The 26624-nt window shown below is 42.1% G+C and overlaps 1 protein-coding gene across 1 annotated transcript in view; it reads left to right on the forward strand.

Annotated features, from left to right (window-relative positions):
• LOC145984311 (GRIP1-associated protein 1-like) overlaps positions 1–26624 on the forward strand; it is a 111183-nt gene that overhangs the window by 2487 nt on the left and 82072 nt on the right. The window contains exons 2-3 of the mRNA XM_083117970.1: positions 2023–2089; positions 16238–16434. Coding sequence (XP_082974096.1) covers positions 2023–2089; positions 16238–16434 — 264 coding nt within the window. The remainder of the gene's footprint in view (positions 1–2022; positions 2090–16237; positions 16435–26624) is intronic.

A 26624-nucleotide genomic window follows, 5' to 3' on the forward strand; every position in this document is an offset into this window, starting at 1 on the left:
AAATTGTTCTCCAGGAAACAGGCATAAGTCAGCACCAAGACTGGAGTGTTTGTTAACAGACATAAGTGGAAATTGATCCCTGTAACAAAATCATGTGTACCTTAATTTGTTCAGAATTAAACAGTGGAACTTAGCCATTTTCAGCAAACAGCAGTCAAAAATGAAGACACTAGAAGATAAATCAAATAACGATTTGATTCATTTATAAGTTCAGCCAAAGTACCAATTGTTTAATTCCAATTTCATCATGGTTTCACAGGCATTTTTTTCAGGGTTCAATTTCTATTTATGTCTGTTAACACATATGATACTTGTGTGTTAACACAATAACGATTACTTACTGCGTGTTTGCTTGAGAATGTTTTTTCACTTTTGTATGCTCCTGTATGTCTTTATCTTGCAACCAGTGGCGGATTAACCATAAAGCAAAGAAAGGATCCGCTTTAGGTCCCCAAGGGGCCCCACCGGGGGCCTGTGTGACAGCTATCTTGGACAGAAAAAAACAAAAGTTTAATATAATAAACGATTGATAACAATAACAGCTTCTTGTTTGGACATTTGCTTATTAAATGTTGTCCTTAATGTAAAATCGTTATTTTCGTTAGTCAAGATTAGAACTTGCTGCATAAGACGAAGTTTGATTGTGAGAGGGTGAGGTGAGGTATAGCAATGTCAAATGTCCACGGCACCACCATGCCTAGACAAACAGCTGACTGTCGTTGATGCCTTCACCTTCCTTTGTGTGTGGCTGGCATGGAGAAGGGGAAGGTGGGGTAAGGGTGACTCATCACTGTTATCTATCTGCGTAGTCCTGGTTGTAAATATATTTTTATTTTTTTCTCCCCGATATTTTAGGCATTACATTACTTACCATTTCCACTTGTGGGATTTGTAGTTTTTAAGGTTTACATTTATGAGTAAGCAAGCAAAGTTTTTGGTCAAATTTTTTCATGTTCTTATAGAAAATAGTAAGCGAATTACATTTTTTTTATAAAATTTTTCTTCAGGCAAAAATCATAATTTTCTTTGATATAAGTGCCCAATGCAATTTTTACATTTATATACTTTTGTTTTATTTTCCGGGTTGTTTATTTCAGATAATTCAATATTAATTATGATATGGCTTTGGTTTTTTATGTTGACTAACGACTTTGTAAATAGGCTATAGGCTACATAAAAAATAAAATACATTTATTTTCTATGAACTTGTTTAATCAATGAGTTGTGGGAGTGTTTTTCCCTTCAAACATATTTACTATAAGAATCCTAAATTAGTACAAAATTAGTTGTATTAAGTGTTTAAACTCTACTTTCAGGCAGGCACATCAATCTGAGATTAGAAATGGGAAGGCAAAAAACTAAAGGGTGAGAGGGGTCAGAGGGGGCCCTGTTGGTTATCTTGCTTCATGGCCCCAAAGGTTGTTAATCCGGCACTGCTTGCAATCAGCCATTCGTTTACTGTGATCTTGGTTACAGACTGCTGCTGCCATCTAGTTCACATGTGTGTGATGCGAAGGTGTTTTATAGTTATATTAGGCAGGTCAGGTTGAGGGCTCTTAGCATTACAATAACTTCCCTGAATGTTTTCAACATGTCATGTTGGTTCTTTCTCAATTATGTTTTAGCCTTGTGTGAGCAATTATCTGTAGAATCCCTTGTTGTTGGGAAGTGGAGATATTAGCACAAGGTGCCTTGTACATCTTCTTTTCGTCGATGAACTGCAAACAGTGCTAATTGCTTTCACCAAATTTTACATTTACTGTAGCAATCATTTCTACAATTCTGCAATACTTCGTCTTTCTTCTATGAAACTTGGAAATAATTATTAAACATTCTGAACATTCTTTTCCTTTTTGTTAAGGTGTCTGCATGTTGCAAACCTTGAAAGCTCATACTTGATAAATTTATTTTAAATAGTACTTACATGTACTATGCATGTACACTGCTTCAAAATTTGAACTTTACTTTTTTATGTTATCATTGTGTAAATTAAAATATTTTTTTTTTGAACTTATATTGCAGACCCAGCTTATTGAACTGCGAACTGCAAACTATGGGCTTGAAGAACAATGTAAGAAGCAAAAAAATGGTAAGTTTCATCTTTATTTTAAGTTGTGTATGGTATTTTTACAGGCCAAGTTTTAATTATTGCAAAATCATTGTCGCAGACACACATTTTTGAAGTTAGGTTAGGTTTTCTGGTTCTCACATGGTTATATGTACAATTTCATGGGTTAATGACTGTCACCAAGTATAAATACCCCTGCCAAATCCCAGTCTGATGAATCTGGAAGGGGAGGCTGTTTTCAGTCACATTGGCCTCAATGTCCAGCATGTTTTTTAGCATTAAGTCTTAAATTCTGTACCACTATAAATAACATTTAGTGTCTTGGAAACCATGAATGGCTCTGGAAATGGGCATTGGGAAAAATATTCATTGATCCCTTTCAAAAGATGGTAAGGTTAAGTTTTCAACAGGCAATCAAATACCATGTGATATGTGTAGAAAATGGATAGGTAGCACATTTCTTCTTTGATCAAATACTTTCTCTTGGATTTTGACAACCATTTCACATATGCAGTGAAAAGCAAAAGCAATATTTTCCATTCACTTTGATGTAATTTTGTATTGCTTTTGGAAGAAAATATGCAATGTAAAATAGTTACAACACATGTACACAACTTTTCATGTGTACTACTTCTGAATTGAGCTGAAAGTTTAAATCCTTCAACCACAGTGGGGTGTGAAATAAATCTTGTCTTTCTTTTTTATATCTTGAAACTTCATCAGAAGAAAATCAAAGAAGCTGAGCAGATGAAAACATTCTTTGAATTACACATTTAATTAATTATTACACACATTCTGAAACAAAATTATGTCAATTAATGAGTACAGTTCGCACTCAACAAATCTCAATTCCATACTAAAAAAAACAAACCAGAGTTTGGATTTGAATTCTCTATCAAATTGATTATTACCAACAATTCTGAAACAAAATTATTTCACTTAATTACTACACTTGATATGAAACAAATCTTAATGAAAAATAGACGACTAATGCTCAAGCATTTTACCAACTGCAGTATGACATTACTTGAAGAAAATGTAGATGATTGTGCAAGCAATCACATTCCCATTTTGTGATCACAATTTTGCTGCAGATTGTGATAAATATTAATTTCAGGGCATTTGCACAGCACTTTGCAAAGTTTGAAACTTCACAAAAGTTTCTCTGCTCCCAATTTTAACATGCAGAATCACAATTATTCTCCAAGATTGTTCCTCATATTTAAGTTTTCCATTTTCTTGCCAATTAATATGTTGGAATAGAGTTCCACACTTCATGTGATAAGAAGGGATATAAATCCTTCATCACTTTCTTTTTCATCTAGTAAAGTTTGCTGTCTTCTGCTGGTGCTCAAGAGCTGTGTTGACACATTAACAATTTCTGGTGTTAGAGGTGCTCCAGGGCAGCCAGATAAATTTTGGGTGGTGTACCTTTGCAAATAGCATATATTTATATCTTGTGCAATGGACCATAATGGTCTAGACATTTGAGGTGACAAAATATCCAATAATGTTTTGCAAAAAGGATAGCAATGAGGGAGGCATGACAACGTATTTCATATGAGGTGATGGAGGCCAAACTTAATTTTTTTTTATACCTTTCATATCTTCTTTTATCTGTGTAGCAACTTCATGAGTAGGGTTCTTGCCTTCCTTAGCTGAAAAGTCCTCTTCTAATATGTTTTTTGTCTCCACATAGCTTGCTAGTAGGAAATCCTAAGTCGGATTATCTGGTGATATATATATATATAACACAGGAATAGGATCAGAAAAGGTGCCAGAAGGGCGGATAAATACTAATGATGAAGGAGACAGTAAACACTTACCACACGAAGAGAAATTATTCCATATTTCGCGATCTGAGTCGCATTTTCAAGTTAGAAGGAAAAAGATCGGCGTTACTAGGAGAAGAGGCACAGAATACTGACCGTAGCGTCTCTACGATCACTGTTGCCAGAAACAGTTGATAGATGACGAAAAGTACTTTAACCAGTGTTTACTGTAAGGTGGGTGGGTAGTTTCGGGGAAGAGAGGAAAGGGTTACTGGTTGGCTAGGTTGAGTCCGGGGGGAATAGTGACGTGCATGCCTGCTATATAGGCCCTTTCCCATTGCCTGCGGAAAGATGTGTCAGAGTGGGAGGGAGGGGGGGGGGTAAAACATGGATGATGGCAACACGGAAGCAGTTATTGAAGGTGGTGTTATGGCTGTTGGTGTGGAAGGCAACTGTGAAATTGGAGTTTTGGGTGGAGGAACGGTGATTATTGATCCTTACATTCAAGGGAGTGGAGGTTTCGTCTACGTAGAAGTTGCCGCAGATTTGGCAGATGAGGGTGTAAATTAGGTTGGATGAGTGGCAGGTGCCCTTAGGGTGAAGGGTGAAATCACCTGCCACTGTGGGGATCAGGAGGGTGGGGGAGGTGATGAGTATGGGGCAGGTATTGCATCTGGGTTTGTTGCACCTGTGAGCTGGGGGTAGTGGTGTGGAAGGGGTGGGAGTGTTTCGGACCCAGATGTTTTGGAGGTTGGGGGGGCGACGGAAGACGACCCTAGGTTATCCCAAAAGATGTCCCTGGTGTCAGGATCACTGTCCAGGATGGGGAGGAGGGAGTGGAGGGTATGTCTGATTTTCATAATGTGGAGGTGGTATTGGGTGATCGAAGTTGGAGGGTTGGTTTTGGGTTGTTTGGTGTGGGTGTGGGAGTTGGCTCTAGTGATTTGTTTGTTGATGAGGGTGGAGGGGTAGGCACGGTTGGTTAGGGCTTGGTGCAGGCGTAGGTTGTAGTTTTGGCGGGATGAGGGGGATGAGTTGAGGCGCTGGCCTCTGAGGGCAAGGGAAAATGGGATGGCTTTTTTGGTGTGGTAGGGGTGTGAGCTGGAGTAGTGGAGATACTGGAGGTGGTTGGTCGGTTTGATGTGTATGGATGTTTCCAAGTGGTCTCCCGCAATGTGGATGTATACATCTAGGAAGGTCACTTGGACTTTGGAGTGGAACCAGGTGAATTTGAGGGTAGTGAAGTCGTTAAGTTGGTTTAGGAATGTGGTGAGGGAGGGTTCGCCATGTGTCCAGAGGAGAAAAATGTCATCTATGAATCTGAGCCAGAGGAGTGGTTTCAGTTGCTGGGAGTCAAGGAATTCCTGTTCCAGCCTGCCCATGAACAGGTTGGCATAAGAGGGGGCCATGCGGGTACCCATAGCTGTCCCATGTATCTGCAGGTAATGTTGATCACCGAAGCAGAAGTTGTTGCAGGTAAGTTCAAGGTTGGCTAGTTGTATCAAGAAGTGAGTGCTGGGATTGTGGGGTTTGGGTCGGCTGTTAAGGAATGATTCTGTGGCACGGAGGCCATGGGCATGGGGAATATTAGTGTAGAGGGATGTGACATCAACTGTTGTGAGGATGGTGTTAGGTGGTAGGGATGGTGTAAGTTTTGGATGATGTTAAGGAAGTGGTTGGTGTCACGGAGGTAGGAGGGCAGGGCTTGGACGAGGGGTTGGAGGTGAGAGTCTAGAAAGGCTGAAATGCGTTCAGTGGGTGAATTGTAGCTGGACACAATGGGTCTCCTGGGGTTGTTCGGTTTGTGAATTTTCGGGAGGAGGTAAAAGTGGAGGTGCAGAGGTTGTCAGGTATGAGTGAGGAGATGGTGGAATTGGATAGGTCTTCAGGGGGTATCGGGAGAGGACAAAATCCCGAATTTTGTCTAGGTGTGTGGTAGATGAATCAGAGAGTTGACGGGAGGCTTCCGCCACATAGTCAGAGGAGTTCATGACTACTGTGGTGGACCCTTTATCGGCGGGGAGAATTTTGATGTCCGGGTTGTTGCAGAGGAACCGGAGGGCTTGGTGCTGGGCTGAGTTTAGATTGTGGTGGGAATAGGAGTTTTGGAGGTATGTACTGTCGGAAACATTGTTGACAACAGAGGTGATGTATCTTTCAAGGGGGTGGTTGTTGGGATGGGAGGGGGGATCATGGGGGGATGGGGGAGCAGAATTGGAGGAGACTGGGATGTATGTCTGGGGGATTAGCATTGGAGGGGGGATTCTTGGCCCAAAAATACGTCCACCTAAGTCTCTACACTAATATTCCCCATGCCCATGGTCTCCGTGCCACGGAATCATTCCTTAACAGCCGACCCAAACCTCACAATCCCAGCACTCACTTCTTGATACAACTAGCCAACCTTGAACTTACCTGCAATAACTTCTGCTTCGGTGATCAACATTACCTGCAGATACATGGCACAGCTATGGGTACCCGCATGGCCCCCTCTTATGCCAACCTGTTCATGGGTAGGCTGGAACAGGAATTCATTGACTCCCAGCAACTGAAACCACTCCTCTGGCTCAGATTCATAGATGACATTTTTCTCCTCTGGACACATGGCGAACCCTCCCTCACCACATTCCTAAACCAACTTAACGACTTCACTACTCTCAAATTCACCTGGTTCCACTCCAAAGTCCAAGTGACCTTCCTAGATGTATACATCCACATTGCGGGAGACCACTTGGAAACTTCCATACACATCAAACCGACCAACCACCTCCAGTATCTCCACTACTCCAGCTCACACCCCTACCACACCAAAAAAGCCATCCCATTTTCCCTTGCCCTCAGAGGCCAGCGCCTCAACTCATCCCCCTCATCCCGCCAAAACTACAACCTACGCCTGCACCAAGCCCTAACCAACCGTGCCTACCCCTCCACCCTCATCAACAAACAAATCACTAGAGCCAACTCCCACACCCACACCAAACAACCCAAAACCAACCCTCCAACTCTGATCACCCAATACCACCTCCACATTATGAAAATCAGACATACCCTCCACTCCCTCCTCCCCATCCTGGACAGTGATCCTGACACCAGGGACATCTTTTGGGATAACCTAGGGTCGTCTTCCGTCGCCCCCCCAACCTCCAAAACATCTGGGTCCGAAACACTCCCACCCCTTCCACACCACTACCCCCAGCTCACAGGTGCAACAAACCCAGATGCAATACCTGCCCCATACTCATCACCTCCCCCACCCTCCTGATCCCCACAGTGGCAGGTGATTTCACCCTTCACCCTAAGGGCACCTGCCACTCATCCAACCTAATTTACACCCTCATCTGCCAAATCTGCGGCAACTTCTACGTAGACGAAACCTCCACTCCCTTGAATGTAAGGATCAATAATCACCGTTCCTCCACCCAAAACTCCAATTTCACAGTTGCCTTCCACACCAACAGCCATAACACCACCTTCAATAACTGCTTCCGTGTTGCCATCATCCATGTTTTACCCCCCCCCCCTCCCTCCCACTCTGACACATCTTTCCGCAGGCAATGGGAAAGGGCCTATATAGCAGGCATGCACGTCACTATTCCCCCCGGACTCAACCTAGCCAACCAGTAACCCTTTCCTCTCTTCCCCGAAACTACCCACCCACCTTACAGTAAACACTGGTTAAAGTACTTTTCATCGTCTATCAACTGTTTCTGGCAACAGTGATCGTAGAGACGCTACGGTCAGTATTCTGTGCCTGTTCTCCTAGTAACGCCGATCTTTTTCCTTCTAACTTGAAAATGCGACTCAGATCGCGAAATATAGAATAATTTCTCTTCGTGTGGTAAGTGTTTACTGTCTCCTTCATCATTAGTATATATATATATATATATATATATACATATATATATATATATATATATATATATCAGTGGCGTATGCTGAGACCAAGATCAGGGCTATCTCCAAATATAGTAGTGTTTGAATTTTAAATGAAAATGTGTCCGGCAAAAAAGAGGGGGGGGCTCTTCCGCATTCATTTTCGATTTTTTTTGTTTACATCGATATCTTGCCATTAAAAACAACAATAGTAGGCAATGGACATAAACTAAAGTATTTCATGCTTATTTATAAAGAGGAGCGGTCTATAACATGCAATATGTAGGACCTTCATGCGAGTATGAAATAATAATTAACTTCTTACCTTACTTGAAGGTAAACTCCATTCTTCTCTCCTTTTCCGTGAATTTTTTTTTGTCACTTTATCGAAGAATGTGTCCTCACATGAATTTCTGATGTTCATTAGAACCCCTTTCTCAATAGTCATTATAGCTAAATTGCTAAGCCGCGCTTGTCCCTGTGTTGCTAATTGTGGCCCCTAAATGCACATTCTTGCTTCCCCAGAAATGCTATTGCATTAATTAATCTTCTTATAATAATTCTGTTTTCCTTCACTTTTTCTTTATGCAAACTGTCAGCAATCTTCTCTTGCAAATTCAAGGAATGATCAATTCTTTGAGAACCGAATGTCTGTAAGTTACTGAACGCACGTATATGACTAAGTGATTTTTGGTGTTTATCGCAAGCAGTTACCAAATAGTTTAAATTACTAAATCCTGTTGTATTCTAAGGACTTTTGTCGGTAGAAAAAAAGCAAACATGCCCAGCAATACAACTTATTAAGTGCACTCGACCCAGTCAACCAAAGATATTTTTGGTAGCTGGTCTCGTGAAAACGCCTAATATATACCTTATTTTTGTCTTTCTGCACGACTGTAAGGTCCGGAGGAGGTGGAAGAGGCCTACCTGTCTCTATTATTTGCATCCTATCCTCGTAAGGAAGCCGTGAGAATCGCGTCTTGGAGACAAGTTCGGTGATTAAATCCATTTTCACACGCTCACGGAACAAAAACACAGCACAACAAAAGGATTCCCATCCATGAACACGATACGCGGGCGACACAAAGAACTCGGATCTCTGACACAAGTTTGACCATATATCCCTTCCTTTTGCGGAAACCACCACCGACCCGCGTGGTTGAAAACACGTGCGTGAATGGTTGCTATGACAACATGGATTGTTTATGTTGCCAAACGTATTTCATTAGGATGACTCGGGCCAAAACCCCCACCGCGAGGGCGAAGGTTTTGACATTTTGACAGCGGGGGGATGTGGGAGGGGGTATGCTTGAAATAGAAGTAAACAGGATGGCAACATGGCTGACGTCATCAGCGACCGGCTGCGACCACAGTCGAATTTCATGGAGAAGCAGAGTGCCACCTTCAGGGGAAAATCACTAAATTTGGCGGATTTATAATGCTTGTATGTGACGAAATTCATGGAACTGTAAGAGAGACGGGCAATGCTCGAAGGTATGGAGAGGGGGGGGGGGAGGTGATGTAATTTTCATGAGGCATCCCCCTAGCTTGAATAATTTGCATTGACACCCCCGCATATATTTTTTTCCCCAGCGATTTAGCGAATTTCGTATTTCCATTGTTGGCAACACTACAACATCGCCAGGATGCAGCGAAGTCTTCACTCTCCAGCGCTTGGGGTTGGAAGCCAGCACCAGGGACCACCAAGGTCGTCCCTGCCAGCACAAATACGTCATGGGTAATAAAGACGACCTTACACTAGCGCTTTCCACCCTGGCCGTTACGTGAGAATGAAGCATCGGTTAAATTTGCTAGTTTATTATTTCCTGTATTTTAATATGGGCTTCGGCGATAGCCTAGGTAGCCTAGAATATACGTGCCTGATATATATATATATACAAATAATGAAAGAGACAGTAAACACTTGCCATACGAATAGAAATAATTCAATATTTCGCGATCTGAGTCGCATTTTCATGAAGGTAGATAAAAGATCGACGACACTTTGAGTAGAGGCACAGAATACTGACCGTAGCGTCTCTACGGTCAGTGTTGCCAGAAACAGTTGAAAGGAAACACGAAATACTTTAGCCAGTGTTTACTGTAAGGTGGGTGGGTAGTTTCGGGGAGGAGAGGAAAGAGTTACTGGTTGGCTAGGTTGAGTCCGGGGGGTATAGTGGCGTGCATGCCTGCTATATAGGCCCTTTCCCATCGCCTGCGGAAAGATGTGTCAGAGCAGGGGGGGGGGGGGTAAAAGGTGGACGATGGCAACACGGAAGCAGTTATTGAAGGTGGTGTTATGGCTGTTGGTGTGGATGGCAACTGTGAAATCAGAGTTTTGGGTGGAGGAACAGTGATTATTTATCCTTAGATTCAAGGGGGTGGAGGTTTCGCCTAGGTAGAAGTTGCCGCAGATTTGACAGATGAGGGTGTAAATTAGGTTGGATGAGTGGCAGGTGCCCTTAGGGTGAAGGTTGAACTCACCTGCCGCTGTAGGGATCAGGAGGGTGGGGGGAGGTGATGAATATGGGGCAGGTCTTGCATCTGGGTTTGTTGCACCTGTCGGCTGGGGGAAGGGGTGCGGAAGGGGTGGGGGTGTTTCGGATCAAGATGTTTTGGAGGTTGGGGGGGCGACGGAAGACGACCCTAGGTTTATCCCGAAAGATGTCTCTGGTCTCGGGATCAGTGTGCAGGATGGGGAGGAGGGAGTGGAGGGTATGTCTGATTTTCGTAATGTGAGGGTGGTATTGGGTGATCAGAGTTGGAGGGTTGGTTTTGGGTTGTTTGGTGCGGTTGTGGGAGTTGGTTCTAGTGATTTGTTTGTTGATGAGGGTGGAGGGGTAGCCACGGTTGGTTAGGGCTTGGTGCAGGCGTAGGTTGTAGTTTTGGCAGGATGAGGGGGATGAGTTGAGGCGCTGGCCTCTGAGGGCAAGGGAAAATGGGATGGCTTTTTTGGTGTGGTAGGGGTGTGAGCTGGAGTAGTGGAGATACTGGAGGTGGTTGGTTGGTTTGATATGTATGGATGTTTCCAAGTGGTCTCCCGCAATGTGGATGTCCACATCGAGGAAGGTCACTTGGTCTTTGGAGTGGAACCTTATAGATGCATGAGACCAACAGCGTTGTGTTTCTCTGCGTGTGCTCTTTTATATTATGCATGTTATTGTATATCGTTCCATTTAAAAAAAATATGACTTTGCTCCAGATGTGTGTGTGTGTGTGTGTGTGTGTGTGTATATATATATATATATATACACACACACACACACACATACCGCGTGAGGCACCTAAAAGTACCACCTGAAATAGCAAAGAAACCAGAAACAGTAGCGATGTGAGGTTTGTGGGAAACAATAATATCAAATGGGGCTTGTAAATCGGAGGTATGGGGTGGGTCGAAAAATATCGACAAATGGGGCATCTGGAGCGAAGTCATATTTTTTAAATGGAACGATATACAATAACATGCATAATATAAAAGAGCACACTCAGAGAAACACAACACCGTTGGTCTCATGCATCTACTGCACATAGGAATGAAGATATGGCCATGTGAAAATATGTAAACAAACTAACAAGTGGCCCACTTGACCGTCAGTACCACGGCATGTAAGACTTCTCAGGTGCCTGACAGAACTGCCTTTACGCAGAGCAAGTTTTGATAGCAGGTCCACGAGATCGTGTTAGTTCATAGCAAGCAGTCGTAGTGGTAAGAGCGAAGATTATGGTGTTCACAAACATAGAAAAAGCGGACATGATCCTGATTTATGGGGAATGCCGAAAGAATGCCTCAGAAGCCTACCGTGTGTACGCAGAGAGATATCAGGACAAACGACAGCCATCTCGACGTCTGTTTGGTAAGTTATGTATTAAATTATGAGACACTGGAAGTGTAACACCACGAGCACGTGTGCGGAACAAGCCAACTACAGGTGAGGCAGGTGCAACAAATGTTCTCGCCGCTGTTGCTGTGAATCCGCACGTTAGCTCCCGTGAAATTGCCAGGGATGCTGGGATGAGTCAGCGAAGTGTATTGTGCATTCTGCACACACACAAGTTTCACCCATATCATATCTCCCTCCATCAGGAACTTCACGGGAATGATTTTGTGGACCGTGTTCGGTTTTGCACATGGATGTTACGACACGACACACCTGATTTGTCACGTATCCTCTTCACTGACGAGGCAAATGTCAACCTAAGGAACATGCACTATTGGTCGGTGACAAATCCACATTGGCTTCGCCAAGTGGAACGCCAGCTCCCATGGAGTGTGAACGTGTGTTGTGGTATAGTGGGTGAACATCTCATTGGCCCTTTTTTTATACAAGGGACACTGAATGCTGACCGATACATACAGTTTTTACTACATGAACTGCCTGTACTATTGGAGGACATACCACTTCAGACATGGAGGGAAATGTGGTACCAACATGATGGGTGCCCAGCTCACAGTGCAAGACGCGCTACAGCATGTGTGGAAAATACATTTCCAAATCGTTGGATTGGACGTGGAGGGCCTGTCAAATGGCCTACTCGTTCCCCAGATTTGGAACGGTTAGACTTTTTCCTGTGGGAAAAGCTGAAGGACATTGTCTACCGGGATGTGCCAACAACTCCAGAGGATATGCAACACCGCATTACTGCGGCCTGTAGGGACATTCCCTACGAGATGCTACATTCTGTGCAACGATCTTTGCGTGTGCGCCTCGTTGCCTGTATCGCAGCTGATGGCCACCACTTTGAACACACACTTTGACAGGTTTTCGCTTCTTATGCAGTGGTTCTTCGACATACTGTCATGGTCATTTTCATTATGCTGTAACACTGTCAAATACATGGTGCTGACGAGGTCTACTGTATTTTTCCTTCCTTTAACACGTTCTGTCTTCATCTTGTCCAATGGCTTCCGACATCTCATACTTGTACATGACGTGGTACTGACGGTCAAGTGGGCCACTTGTTAGTTTGTTTACATATTTTTACATGGCCATATCTTCGTTCCTATGTGCAGTAGATGCATGAGACCAACAGCGTTGTGTTTCTCTGCGTGTGCTCTTTTATATTATGCATGTTATTGTATATCGTTCCATTTAAAAAAAATATGACTTTGCTCCAGATGCCCCATTTGTCGATATTTTTTGACCCACCCCATACCTCCGATTTACGAGCCCCTTTTGATATTATTGTTTCCCGCAAACCTCACATCGCTACTGTTTCTGGTTTCTTCGCTATTTCAGGTGGTACTTTTAGGTGCCTCACGCGGTATATATAGTGGAAGAGGAGAGAGGAAACACTCACCGGACACAGAATAAAAATCAAATTTTCGTGATGGTATGTCACATCTTCAGGAGTAGAGAGACATTGTAGTAATTGGTGACAAGGAGGAAGAGTAAGCATGACCTGCAGTGTTGCCAGGTCCCGAAAGAAAAAAAAAACAAGTGTTGACAGTGCCACAAAAAAAATATAGATGGTTCTTTCGCCAGGCTTGTCGAAAACTGTGAGTGGTGGTGTTGGGGGGGTGGGGGGTTGGGGAGAGGTGGTGGTGAGGGTGACGATAGGGGATGAGGGGCGTTACTGGGTGGCCTTGTTCAGGCCTGGGGGTGTTGTTGCATTCATGGTCGATATGTAGGCCCTCTCCCATCTCCTACGTATTGAGGTGTTGGTGGATTGGGGCAAGGAGTGGACCATCGCTTCCTGGAAGCAGTAATTAAAAGGAATATTGTGGTGATTGGTGTGAATTTCAACATCAAAGTCCAGGTTTTGGGTAGAGGAGCGGTGGTTGTTGATGCGGAGGTTCAGGGCTGTGGATGGTTCTCCCAGGTAGAAGCTCCCACAGATGTTTCACGTGAGGATATAAATTAGGTTAGAGCTGTAGCAAGTTCCTTTGGGGTAGAGGGTGAATTTGATGGCAGTGTGAATCTGGAGGGTGCGGGAAGTGACAAATATGGGGCAGGTTTTGCACCTTTGGTGGTTGCATTTGTGGGCAGGTGCGAGTTGATTGTGAGTAGGTGGATTGTGGTGGACCAGGATGTTTTGGAGATTGGGAGGGTGATTGAAAACAACTCTTGGCTTGTCGGGGAAGATATTTCTGGTGTCAGGATCACTGTGCAGGATGGGAAGGAGGGAACGTAGAGTGTGTTTGATTTTGTTGAGTTTGGGGGTGATATTGGGTGACAAGTGCAGGGGGATTTGTGGCAGGTTTCTTGGTGGGAGTGTATGAAGCAGCTCGGGATATTTGTTTAGTGACCAGGGTGGAAGGATATCCACGGTTGGTCAAGGCTTGGTGTAAGCGGAGGTTATAGTTCTGTCGGGAGGTGGGTGAGGTGTTGTGATAGGAAATAACTTTGAGTTTCAATTCCCAGATTCAAGAATATGTAACTTTGTATGTGACAGTTTTTGTACTTCATTGTATTTATCAATATTTTTAGATTTATCTGATCTGAATGTACAGTGCCTTTCCTGGCCAAGGTGACCATGGAGTGGCGGCTAGTGCTCCAGGCACTGAGATTGCATCTACCGGCAAACTGGATGCAACATGCTATGTAATGAAATAAGCTCATACAGTTACATTGACAGTTACACTGTTACACTTACCTTGTTACAACTGGTGTTGGAAATGTTGTCCTCTTGCTTCCACACATTTATGGTATTTTTTAAGGAAATTTTCACTAACATACATCAGTTCCTCTTCCAAAATTACTTCAATTTCTCAATTGATGTTTTCTTTCAATTCTTCTATAGTGGGACCACAAGCAAAGAAACCTGCACAGACCCGCGACTCCTGTGCACCATATTCCTGCGAGGAGGGGATGGGGAGAGTGGACCATGCTTCCTTATGGTGCGAGCTGAACGGAAGAAGGGAAAGCTTCGCGGGGACTTTTCGTCCAAGGTTTTTTTTCCTTATGGTCGCTATATAATGTATGGTTTCAGGTTTAAAAGCTTGGTAGATCGCCACTCAGATGTCATGAAAATGTCTTTCTTTTTCAAGGTGCCGGAGGGATTTTTGAGGAGCATGTTCTAATCGTGCTCCAACATCATCTAGTTTCTCCTCTGTAAGCACAATCCATTTCACCCTCTCCTTATCAACAACAGACCCTGATTACCTAAATTTGTTCACAAGTTTTCGAACACAGTCTCAAAATGCCTTCTAACTTCTCTACAAGAATTTGTAATGGCTTAAGAGTCGTTCATAAAATTTCATTGTTATAAATTTTACTTATAGCATGATATTATTAGACTGCAGAAAAACACCAGTAATACGTAAATTAAAACATAACAATCTAAAACTTCACAAACATTTGGGAACTGGATACTGAAGCACTGCCACGTCCAGTGCCAAGGCCAGCATACAGCTGTGGGTTGAAATGCCGGCAGATGCTATCTTACTTTCCAGGCATGCTAGCTACCACCTCAGCCATGAAAGGCACTGTAGTATAGGCTAGGTGTCAAGATTTATGATAACATGCTTGTGCAGCTATGGTATCTTTTGATATAAGTGTAATGATTTTTTATCACTTATTTCAAGTGCAATCTCATGCAATTCCTTATCAGTTCTAAGCTCTACTCCTGTAAGTGTTCCTGTTTCACTTGCTTTGTTACAGAAAACTTATTTTTTGATGTGCTGATCTGTGGTTCTTCATTTCAGTCATTTTCTTTCGGATGACTAACAGGAGGATGAAACTTCTGCTTCTAGTCTTCTTAAGGCATTGATATTCATAAAATTGGCTCAACATTTGAGATGATATTTGACAGTCGCTAACAATTCTTCTGATATATCATGCAGTGTTTTTTTTTATTACCTTACGATTTGGCCCACACAGGAGGTGCACTACATTGGAATTTCACCTGCCAAGGTGGCCCACTTTGATTTATGCAGTGCAATGGACAGCCAATACCCTACTTGTTGTGATCCCTCAGGTTCGATACCCGATGGAGGAACATAGTGATTCAGATGCCACTTTAAACTCTAGGTCCAGTCTCAATTAGCCTTACTGTGCATAAAGTGGACTTAAAACACAAACTCAATCAATCAATGGTTGTGTTCCAAACATGGCAAACAGTGATAAGAAAGATTTAACCTCTGAAGGTCCAGAAACTTTAACAAACTATGCTAATAGCTCCCAGATTGCTGACTTTACCCTTCGTTTTCTCAGAACTTACAAACATGCACTTAGTCACCTGCGGACTGAGCCATCCAAATAATCCTGGCCAAGCCTGCATTTTTTGCCGATATTTCCATGTAGTTGTCTTTTTATTGGTTCAAAATTTCTACTCATGGCAACATTGTACAACACTGTCCAATAGTGTTTGTTTTTTGGTGAATGCACTTCATTCTGCGATGCTAAAGAAGGTCTGATGATAGAAATTGTGGAAAGCTTTCCTTGAGTAAAAAAAGAAAATCTTGCTTACTCTGAACTTTGATAACATTTCATATTTTCTTACCTTTTTTGTGTGCATGCAAAAAATTGATGTAAATAATTGTAAATTACTTATTTTATTGATGATTTTTTTATTAATGTTACAGAAAATCAAAACTTGCTGATGAAGATGGAGATATTAGAGAGAGAGTATCAGAAAGCTCAAAAAGCAATAAGTCGAAGTAAGAGAGCAAAGGATATAGAGCTCCTATTAAGTGAGAATGAGTGTCTCCAACACAAGTTACAAGCACAAGAGGATGAATTTCGGCTGCAGAATCAAACTTTGCTTGAAGAATTATCAACAGTAAGTAGCAATGGACCAGATGGCAGAATTAAAGGGTCATTCCATACCATTTCAATCAACCCATGTTGCTTCACCATTTTAAAAATACATTAATAATTTAACCACTTATTTTTATATTCTTTAAGTGTTCAAAACTAACACCTAATTTTTTTCATGTTTCCAGTTAGGTTTGGCAGCCATTTGCTTTTAGTGTTTTCAGATGTTTAGAAACTGCAGCTAATCTAATACATAATGATCATGCTTTGAACATGTTCACACTCTAAGTATTTAAATATATTCTGATAGTTCATGACAAAGACTCAACTAGTATCAACATTTAAAACATAGTCACATATACATTTTAAAGATATCTATGTTTTGCAGTTCTTCTTTTTCTAATTCTACATGTGTTTCATTCAGTCTTGTAAAGGGGCTAATTTTGGCCAAATTTAATCTTACATATGTTTATTAGAAAAAAAGACCTTAATCTGCGGAAGAAATCCCATCACAATGGGAGGAAGGTATCATATATCCCATATACTGTGCGTCCATTTTGATCTGCAGCCGAGAGATCGGGAGAAGCGTGGCGGGCGGCACTGACAGAGGTGCCGACATTTGCGGCCTGAAATGCCCGCTTATTTTTATGGACATATGCAGACATTTATATAAATATTGCAAAACGAGCACTAACCTGTGTTATAAGAGTATGGTTTTAATTTTAGTAGCTTAGTGACTGTATGTGCCGATGATTTTGACATGCCCACCTCTTGTGAAACACGGCGTAGAGGTTTGTTTGGAGAACGTTCTAACGCTGCACCAATATCATCGAGTTTTGCTTCGGTTAGAATCCGTCGTTTTTGCTTAGGTGTTTTAAAATTTAATGATACAGTTTCTCGTAATTTAAGGACAAGATGTCTAACCGTATCTCTGTGTGGAGTTGAAACGCATGGGAATTTCTGTACAAATTACCTACACACGTCTCGACACGAGTTTGTTTTCACGTAAGTGTCATACATAAGAATTCTTTGTTCTAACGTGAACCTTGCGGCTGGCATTCCAATCGTCTCACTGACACAACACACGTACACACTGCAATAACACAAACAAGTAACTGCAAGTAACCAAGAATAACACTCTTGCGCACAGTATGAAATTAACACGCTCTTGGTTTACATTGCTCGCCACTATATTCACAGCTCTGTCTTCATCTTGTCGCGAAGGAACAAGAAACTCGAGCTCGGAGATTTCGGATTGCAAGGAAGCTCACGAAAACCATTGACTTTTAACGGTTTCTTCTACAGCGTAATCTTGATACAGTGTTGCATATTCAAAACCTCCAAACGATCCCCATCGGCACAAAACTCTTTCAAGGATATAAACTTAAGCATAACGTTACTGGTCAAAACTATGATTAAAATGTTTTATTATCTGTGGCTCTTAACATCGTTTCTAAAGCGTATTTTTTTGTGTATATAAGAGCAGAACTTGGATGAATTACAGAAGAACTTTTGCGTGTTATAACACAGGTTAGTGATCGTTTTGCAATATTTATATAAATGTCTGCATATGTCTATAAAAATAAGCGGGCATTACAGGCCGCAAATGTCGGCATCTCCATCAGCGCCGCCCGCCACGCTTCTCCCGATCTCTCGGCTGCAGATCGAAATGAACGCACGGTATAAGAAAGAAGATCGTCTACAAACAGTAAACTATAGAAGTATTAGCAAACTTAACACTGGATACAATATTTTTTCTAATATACTGTTCCGAAGACTTTCCCCGTATGTAAATAAAATAATTGGTGACTACCAATGTGGCTTTAGAGAGGGAAAATCAACCTCAGATCACATACATACGTTCAGAAAAATATGCGCAAAGACAAAGGAATTTGGAATAAACACATATCACCTTTACATAGATTTTAAATCTGCATATGATACCATAAAAAGGAAAGAGCTAATCGAAGCCATGAGGGAATTTGACATCCCACAGAAGCTAACAAACTTAGTAGAAGAGACCCTAAAAAAGTACGTTGTAGAGTACAAATAAGAAACCAGCTGACAAAGGAATTTGAAACCAAACAAGGATTACATCAAGGGGATGCCTTGTCATGCATGCTTTTCAATGTTGCATTAGAAAAGGCTGTCAGGGAAGCAGGGATAGAAACTAGTGGAACCATAATAAACAAATCGTTGCAAATTTTGGGAAATGCAGATGATATAGTATGGAAGATATGACATGTAGTAATAATAGCTAGAACAACAAGCACATTACGTGAAGCTGTAGCTAACCTTCTCACTACAGCACAAAGAAATGGGGCTCACAGTAAATGCAGCTAAAACAAAATATATATGGAAATAACTAAAGTGCCTACTAATACTGCAACTTTTGAAGTTAACGGGCTCTCTTTTGAGAGAGTTCATGACTTTTGACTCAACTTGTATCAACATTTAAAACATAGTTTCATATTTCATATGCATTTTAAAGATATATATGTTTTGCAGTTCTTCTTTTTATAATTCAACATGTGTTTCATTCAGTCTTGTAAAGGGGATAATTTTGGCCTAATTTAATTTTAAATATCTTTATTAAAAAAAGAATACCGTAATCTGGTCTGGGGTGAATTAGGATGCTTTAGTGAATTCAGACAAGAGTGTATTTATTCCGTTGTCGAGCCTGCAACATTGCACCAGTGTGTTGTGAGTTCCTGCATTGTCGCTTCTGTCATTGCTGAGTTATGTAGCTGATAATCTTCAGTTGTTGAACTTGTGCACATGTGTCAATGTGCTTGTGAGATGTTGTCACATTGGAGGTGTGAGAACAGTTCTGTGATAGTGTAAGCTGTGTGTAGTGTAATCGGGATTGGTCCTACAGTTTAAAGTGGGATCCGAACCACTATGTGGTTCATTGCTAGAATTGAAAAGCTTATTTTTCAACTTCTACACGTTAATGAACAATGTCTTCACATCACCCCAACATGTTAACTTGAGATAAATCATCACAACTAATTATGTTGTGAGTATAAGACATAGCATAGAAATTACAGAAGGGTCTGGTATTGTAAATTCTTGCCTTAATGAATAATAGGGGTGTGCGGGACAGAATTTTTTGGGTCTGGATGGAAATTTTTTAAATCCCGAAATTCGGGATGGGAAAAATTTGCAATTTCCCGACCAAATCGGGAAATTTCCGAAGCCATGGAAATCTCGAATTCTACACGTCATTTTCACTTTGTTTGTTTTTGCATTTGTAGAATAAAAACTTAAAATTTCCAATAACTTACAATGCAAAAACGTTGAGAAGTAACTACTTTTTAAAGTGACCATTCGGTGTTTCCCGACTTTTCGGGATCCACACACCCCTAATGAACGTTGAGTCATTTACTGTTGATTATGTTATTTGAAGACATACTTGCTGCTACTGCTGTGAAGAGATAGATGTTGGTTGGTGATGCTGTACTTCCTGCAGTCTTGAACAATTCTGGTCCCATTCTATTTCTCTTTTTTGTTTTTGTATCACTTAACATTGAAAATATTCTTTACGTTTCCACGTTAAATTGTGGCAATGTTAGCACTATTTTCGCGAGAGTGGAAATTTTTTCAAAAAAGAAGTAAGTTCTTGGTAAGCGATAACATGTTTCAAAATTCTGATGGAGATTTGTTAGTTAGTTCTTTTTTCTCCTCCTCGCTAAAGTATCCAGATAAACTAATCTATTCATTCCAAACCGAGAACGAAGAAAGTGCAACTGACTGGCGAGTAAGCTTTGCACCTTTGCACAATAAAATGTTAGACGACTGAAATAACCTCCCTGTACAATATATATATATATATATATATATATATATAATGGATAAAAGCAAGGAGGGCCAAAATGGCTAAGTAAAAATCAAAGAAGGTAAAAGGAAACACTCACCGGACAGTAGAAAAATTCAAAATTTTCGCTAATTTCATAGCATCATCGGTGTGAGAGGAAATAGACGGAACCGGAAGTTGGGGCACTGCAGAGTTGCCAGGTCCCCATCGAAGAAGAAGTGGTGCGTAGAACGAACTGGACGCACTCCCCCAACCAGATCACCTTCCTGGATGTGGACGTGCACATCGAGGGAGGACACCTGACTACCTCCATCCACATAAAACCCACCAACCACATGCAATACCTACACTTCTCCAGCTCCCACCCGTTCCACACCAAAAAAGCCATTCCGTTCTCTCTGGCCCTCAGGGGACAGCGCCTGAACACTTCACCCACCTCCCGCCAGAATTATAACCTCCGCCTACACCAGGCCCTGGTTAACCGTGGATATCCCTCCATCCTGGTCACCAAGCAAATATCGCGAGCTGCCTCACATACCACTATTACCAAGAAACCTGCTGCCACCAACCCACCGGCACTCATCACTCAATATCATCCCCACCTCAACAAAATCAGGCACACACTGCACTCTCTTCTCCCAATTCTCCACAGTGATCCTGAAACCAAAAACATATTTCCCGACAAACCCAGGGTGGTTTTCAAACGCCCCCCCAACCTCCAAAACATCCTGGTCCACAACACTCCTTCACCACACATCCAACACCCCCCTGCCCATAAATGCAACCGCCCCAGGTGCAAGACCTGCCCCATCCTCATCACTTCTCACACCCTCCAGGTGCACACGGCCACTGGCAAATTTACCCTTCATCCCAAAGGGACCTGCCATGCTTCAAACCTTATCTACATCCTCACCTGCAACATCTGTGGTGATTTTTACCTGGGGGAAACATCAACAGCCCTCAACCTCCGCATCAATAACCACCGCTCCTCCACCCACAACCTGGACTTCACTGTCGCCGTCCACACCAACCACCACAACATCAGTTTCAACGACTGGTTCCGGGTAGCGATCATCCATCTCCTACCCAAACCAACCAACACCTCTGTTCGCAAAAGATGGGAAAGGGCCTATATATCGGCCATGAGTGCAACCACTCCACCTGGCCTGAACAAGGCCACCCAGTAATGCCCACCCCTCACCCACCTTCCCCCCCAAACCATCCCGTCCCTCCCGCCCTCCCAACTCTTCCTACGCACTCACAGTTTACGACGAGCCTGGTGACGAAACAGTGTTTTTTTTCGTTCTATGCACCGCTTCTTCTTCGATGGGGACCTGGCAACTTTGCAGTGCCCCAACTTCCGGCTCCGTCTATTTCTTCTCACACCGATGATGCTATGAAATTAGCGAAAATTTTGAATTTTTCTACTGTCCGGTGAGTGTTTCCTTTTACCTTCTTTGATTTTTATATATACAGGGTGTTGCAAAATACCTGTTACAACGCTTGGGAGGTGATTCTACAAGTAAAAACAAGGAAAAAATGTCATGTGAAAAAATGTCGAAATCGGCACCGTTTTCGAGTGACAGGTGTGCGAAAATCGCCTCACACCATGTGTAAAGTACAATAACTCAAGAAGGAAGAAATATAGCAATGTCGGAATAAAATAATACAAACAAAATCGTACCTGGTGAATACAATGGTGCATCAATTGAGGCCCAGTGTAAATTGCGCAAGGGGACTCTCAAAGAAAGTGGGGAATCCCCTGATGGAAAATACAAGAAATTTACTACTATCTTCTACATAATGTTGAGATCGGAATGTAGCCAGTAAAAAATGGCGACGTATGTCCACATGTCCCACTACTGCTGGGACACCGTCCCACACCCGGGAAATAGGAAAATAACTGCAAATCTCCTGTTGTACACGGTTCACATTGCGGTTCGAAGAAAAGAAACCAATTTGTCGCATGTCTCACTACTGCTGGGACACCATCCCAAATGGAAAAAAATACTGGAAAATCATAAAAAAAGTTTTCAATCCCTTAATGTTGACACACTACTTTGCAGTACGAAAAACAAAAGTTAAACAATGGCCACATGTCGTTAGGCTGTACATATACTACAAGAGAGCTCCCCAAAGAAAGTGGGTAATCCTCGAAGGAATGAAGACGGAGAATGGCGAGAAAACGCACACAATGGCATGTAACATTTCCAGGCACAGCACATCTGGAAGGGATTCCACTGAGAAGCGCACAACCTCCGCACATGCAGATCGACGGTATGAAGTACAGCGATATCCAGCATCTTCACTCGTACATTTCACTAAAGGACACTATGTGGTGCTGATAGGGGCTCACACAAACACCGGTATACTCAGAGACGTTGTTGAAAATGTCCGCCATTGACTTCAAGACAAAGATGGCATCGGCGAAGCACTGATTGTCTGGTACGTGCAAATACCTCTGGCATGTCACCAATTGTCCCAGCAGCGGCACTAACACGAGCAACGAGATCCTCAGCACTTTCCACAGGGGTTTCATACACGAGCCTTTTCATTTCTCCCCACACAAAGAAATCCAGTGGTGTGAGGTCGGGGGAACGAGGTGGCCACGGTAAAGGTCCACCCCTGCCAATCCAACGATCGCCGAAAATATCGTTGAGTAAGGCTCTGGCTCCCCGGTCGAAATGTGCGGGGGCGCCGTCGTGTTGAAACCAGATACGTTGTCTACCTGCCAGTGGCACGTTTTCCAAAAGTTCAGGTAATACGTCATGTAGAAACACCCGATAATTCCCACCACACAAAGTAGATGGCAAAATGTACGGGCCTATCAAGTGGTCACCTACTACGCCACACCACACATTCACTGCGAACCTATGTTGATGATGGCGCACAATGATTGCATGCGGATTGTCCATATCCCAGACGTGGCTGTTGTGGCGATTGAACATGCCGTCCCTGGTGAACATTGCCTCATCGGTCCACAAAACTATTGTTGGGAACTCTGGAATGGAAAGAGTTTGTTGCACGTACCATTGGCAGAAATCCATGCGTAGGGGAAAGTCCGTGGGCAGTATGTGGTGCACCTTATGCAATTTGTATGGGTGCAATCCCTCCTCTCGAAGAACGTGGAACACATTGCTATGGTGGGTTTGTTGAGTACGAGCAATGACACGTGTGCTGGTGTCAGGACGGTCTCGTATCACGTCCAACACGTCCTCTTCAAATTGCACAGTGCGCACAGTGCGGGGTCTTCCACAATCCCACCTACGGGGTAGTAGAGATCCAGTTTCACGCAGTCGAGCATCAAGTCTTTGAAAGAGTGCATGTGCTGGTAATCGCCTATTGGGAAAACGTTCGTGATACAAACGACGTGCTTCACGGCTGTTTCGGTTTGCCTCTCCATAAACGAGATGCATATCAGCAAGCTCGTGGGTAGAGTACTCCACCATTGTCTTGTTCGAGAACTGCCCAGAAACAGGGGCACTTTCCCTCCGAGTGACGGATCACAACTACCGTGATTAGCACCCACGTAATGTCACACAGGTGTCCACGCAGTTGTTGCAAACCGAGAAAGAACACGGGAATACGTACTCTACGTACAGTATTCCTTAGCGCAATTCAACCATACACACACGCCAGACTAAACTCCACGCTGCGAGACGCAGAACAAGACAGGAAAAACAACGGTCGACTACAGTCTCTACGTAGTATCCACCAACACTAATACGTAACAGGTGACCTACACTCACAGCGCCTCTAGTGGAGCTTTCTGTACCAATTAGCTGAAATCAATCTGAGCGTAATTTGACGGCATAGCGTCATTTTCGAGTGAATTTCCTATTTCCCGAGTGTGGGACGGTGTCCCAGCAGTAGTGGGACATGTGGACATACGTCGTCATTTTTTACTGCCTACATTCCGATCTCAACATTATGTAGAAAATAGTAGTAAATTTCCTATATTTTCCATCGGGATTCCCCACTTTCTTTGAGAGTCACCTTGCGCAATTTACACTGGGCCTCAATTGCTGCACCATTGTATTCGTCAGGCACGATTTTGTTTGTATTCTTTTATTCCGACATTGATATCTTTCTTCCTTCTTGAGTTATTGTACTTTACGCATGGTGTGAGGCGATTTTCGCACGCCTGTCACTCGCAAACGGTGCCGATTTCGACATTTTTTCACATGACATTTTTTCCTCGTTTTTACTTGTCGAACCACCTCCCAAGTGTTGTAACAGGTATTTTGCAACACCCTGTATATATATATATATATGTACATGTATATATATGTACATGTATATAAAACTCATCAAAGCATACAAATTCACCCCAGATTATGGTACTTGAACAAAATTTTAATATTATGTAGAGCTTCTAAAAGTCAAACTGTGGTGAAAATTTCAGATTTATCCTTGTCACCATCAAACTCCTGATTTTTCAATAAATTGGGACCCAAACACTTCATAATTTTTGGACTTACCTGGCACCAAACAGTAAACATAATAACAAATATGGTTAAGGTGTTTTGTGCCTTTCATGGTTACTTTATGCCCAAAAATGAAAAACTATTCATGGAAAAACTAATCTGAGAGTAAAAGTGGTGATAAACAAAAATAAATTATTTAAATTTTACATGTAATAATGAGTAAAAAGCAACACTTAAGGAAGATGTTTTTTTTAATCTTTTTTCAAAATTGGGACATTGTCATTTTTGTCGTGCTACCCTCCAAATTTGGCCCATCCAGCATCCATGGACCGATGCTCTATACTCGGGTGCAACCTTTGTTGACAGTGATGTCGTAACAGCATTGCAAACTTAGTGTTCATACTTTCACTGTCTCCACTCGGAAAAAAAATAAGCAAATGAAATTCAGTTGTTTAAGACACAAGGGAAGGAAATTCAAAATGTCACAATGCGAGGATTCTTGCAGAATATAATTACATATATAAATAACTATTAAAATGAGCATGATACATAAAAACAATTAACTGTAGGAAACTGATTTGGATTCAGATAATGAATACGGGATGGCCACGCGCCTTTGAACTTAGCAAGTATCAAAATTAAATAATCAAAATATAATTGTTTAGCATTTGTTGTACAATTGATGGTTATATATTTCCGCTGAACGAATTGATGTGGGGAAATAGAATTGTATTGCCAGAGACACTGCGATGCAAGTTTCTGACTCAAATTCATGGTCTGCACAGTGGCGTAGTGAGAATAAAACAGATTTGCAGAGATTTAGTTTGGTGGCCTAAAATGACTTCTGACATTGAAAGTTTTGTTGCAAAATGTGATGCTTGTCAGATGAATGCAAGAGCTCCAGCAAAAGGACAATTTATATCATGGACACCGACATCGCAACCTATGGAACGTGTACATGTCGATCATTTCTATTTCAAAGGTTATTTATTCCTGTTGTGTGTTGATGCTCACACAAAATTTTTGAATGTCTGGCAATGTTCTAATGTAACGGCTCAGGAAGCAATTAGACATTTCAAAAGCCAATTTTACTTACTTGGTTCTCCAAAAGAGTTAGTCTCAGATAATGGACAACCCTTTGCAAGTGAACAATTTAAGATGTTCTGCCAAAGGTTGGGCATTGAACTAAAGCATTCCTGCCCATATAAACCGTTGGGAAATGGGTTGGCTGAGAGAACAGTCAATACCGGAAAAGGTATAGTTGGTTTTCCAAAAGGGGATGTTAGAAAATTAAATACTGAAGTAGAATCATTGCTGCGTACAGTAATACACTGGCATAACAATACTCCATTGCCATCAACTGGAACATCTCCAAGTTCATCAATGTTTTCTTATGACACTGCAAGTAATATATTCATTAAAGATGACGCTAAAAATGTTCATTATGAATGTGAGAGCTTTTCAATTGGAAGTAAAGTATATTATTACTGCCCTGAAAGAAAGATATATTGGAAAGGAGAAATTATTGAAAGATGCAGTTTTGCTGTTTATAAAGTAAGAGATGTAGAAAGTGACAGATACAGAAATGTACACTATTCATTTTTAAAGATTCTTCATGAAACGGGAGGAGATTCAAATCAGTCAGAAAGACCTAAGGAATATGACGATAGTGCATATCATGCATATTTATATCCTCCAATTAAAAATGAAATGCATCGGCAGGAACTAAGCAACAGTGAAGAACGCAATGCTCACAGTTCGTCTCCGAAGCAAGAAAGTATATATTCGATGGAAACGAGTAGACTTGCTCCAGGAACCAGTTCGTCTTCGAAGGGGGGAATTAATATTGATCCAGAAACCGGTTCGTCTTCGAAGCAAGGGAATAGTTTTGGTATAGGACGTAGTTCGATGGGTAAGAAGGAAATCTCAAAGAGTAAAAAGGACAAGAGTGTTTTACCCCTCATAAGTTTG

Source organism: Lepisma saccharinum, chromosome 2, assembly GCF_977018435.1.
Source record: "Lepisma saccharinum chromosome 2, izLepSacc3.1, whole genome shotgun sequence".
Classification (NCBI taxonomy): domain Eukaryota; kingdom Metazoa; phylum Arthropoda; class Insecta; order Zygentoma; family Lepismatidae; genus Lepisma; species Lepisma saccharinum.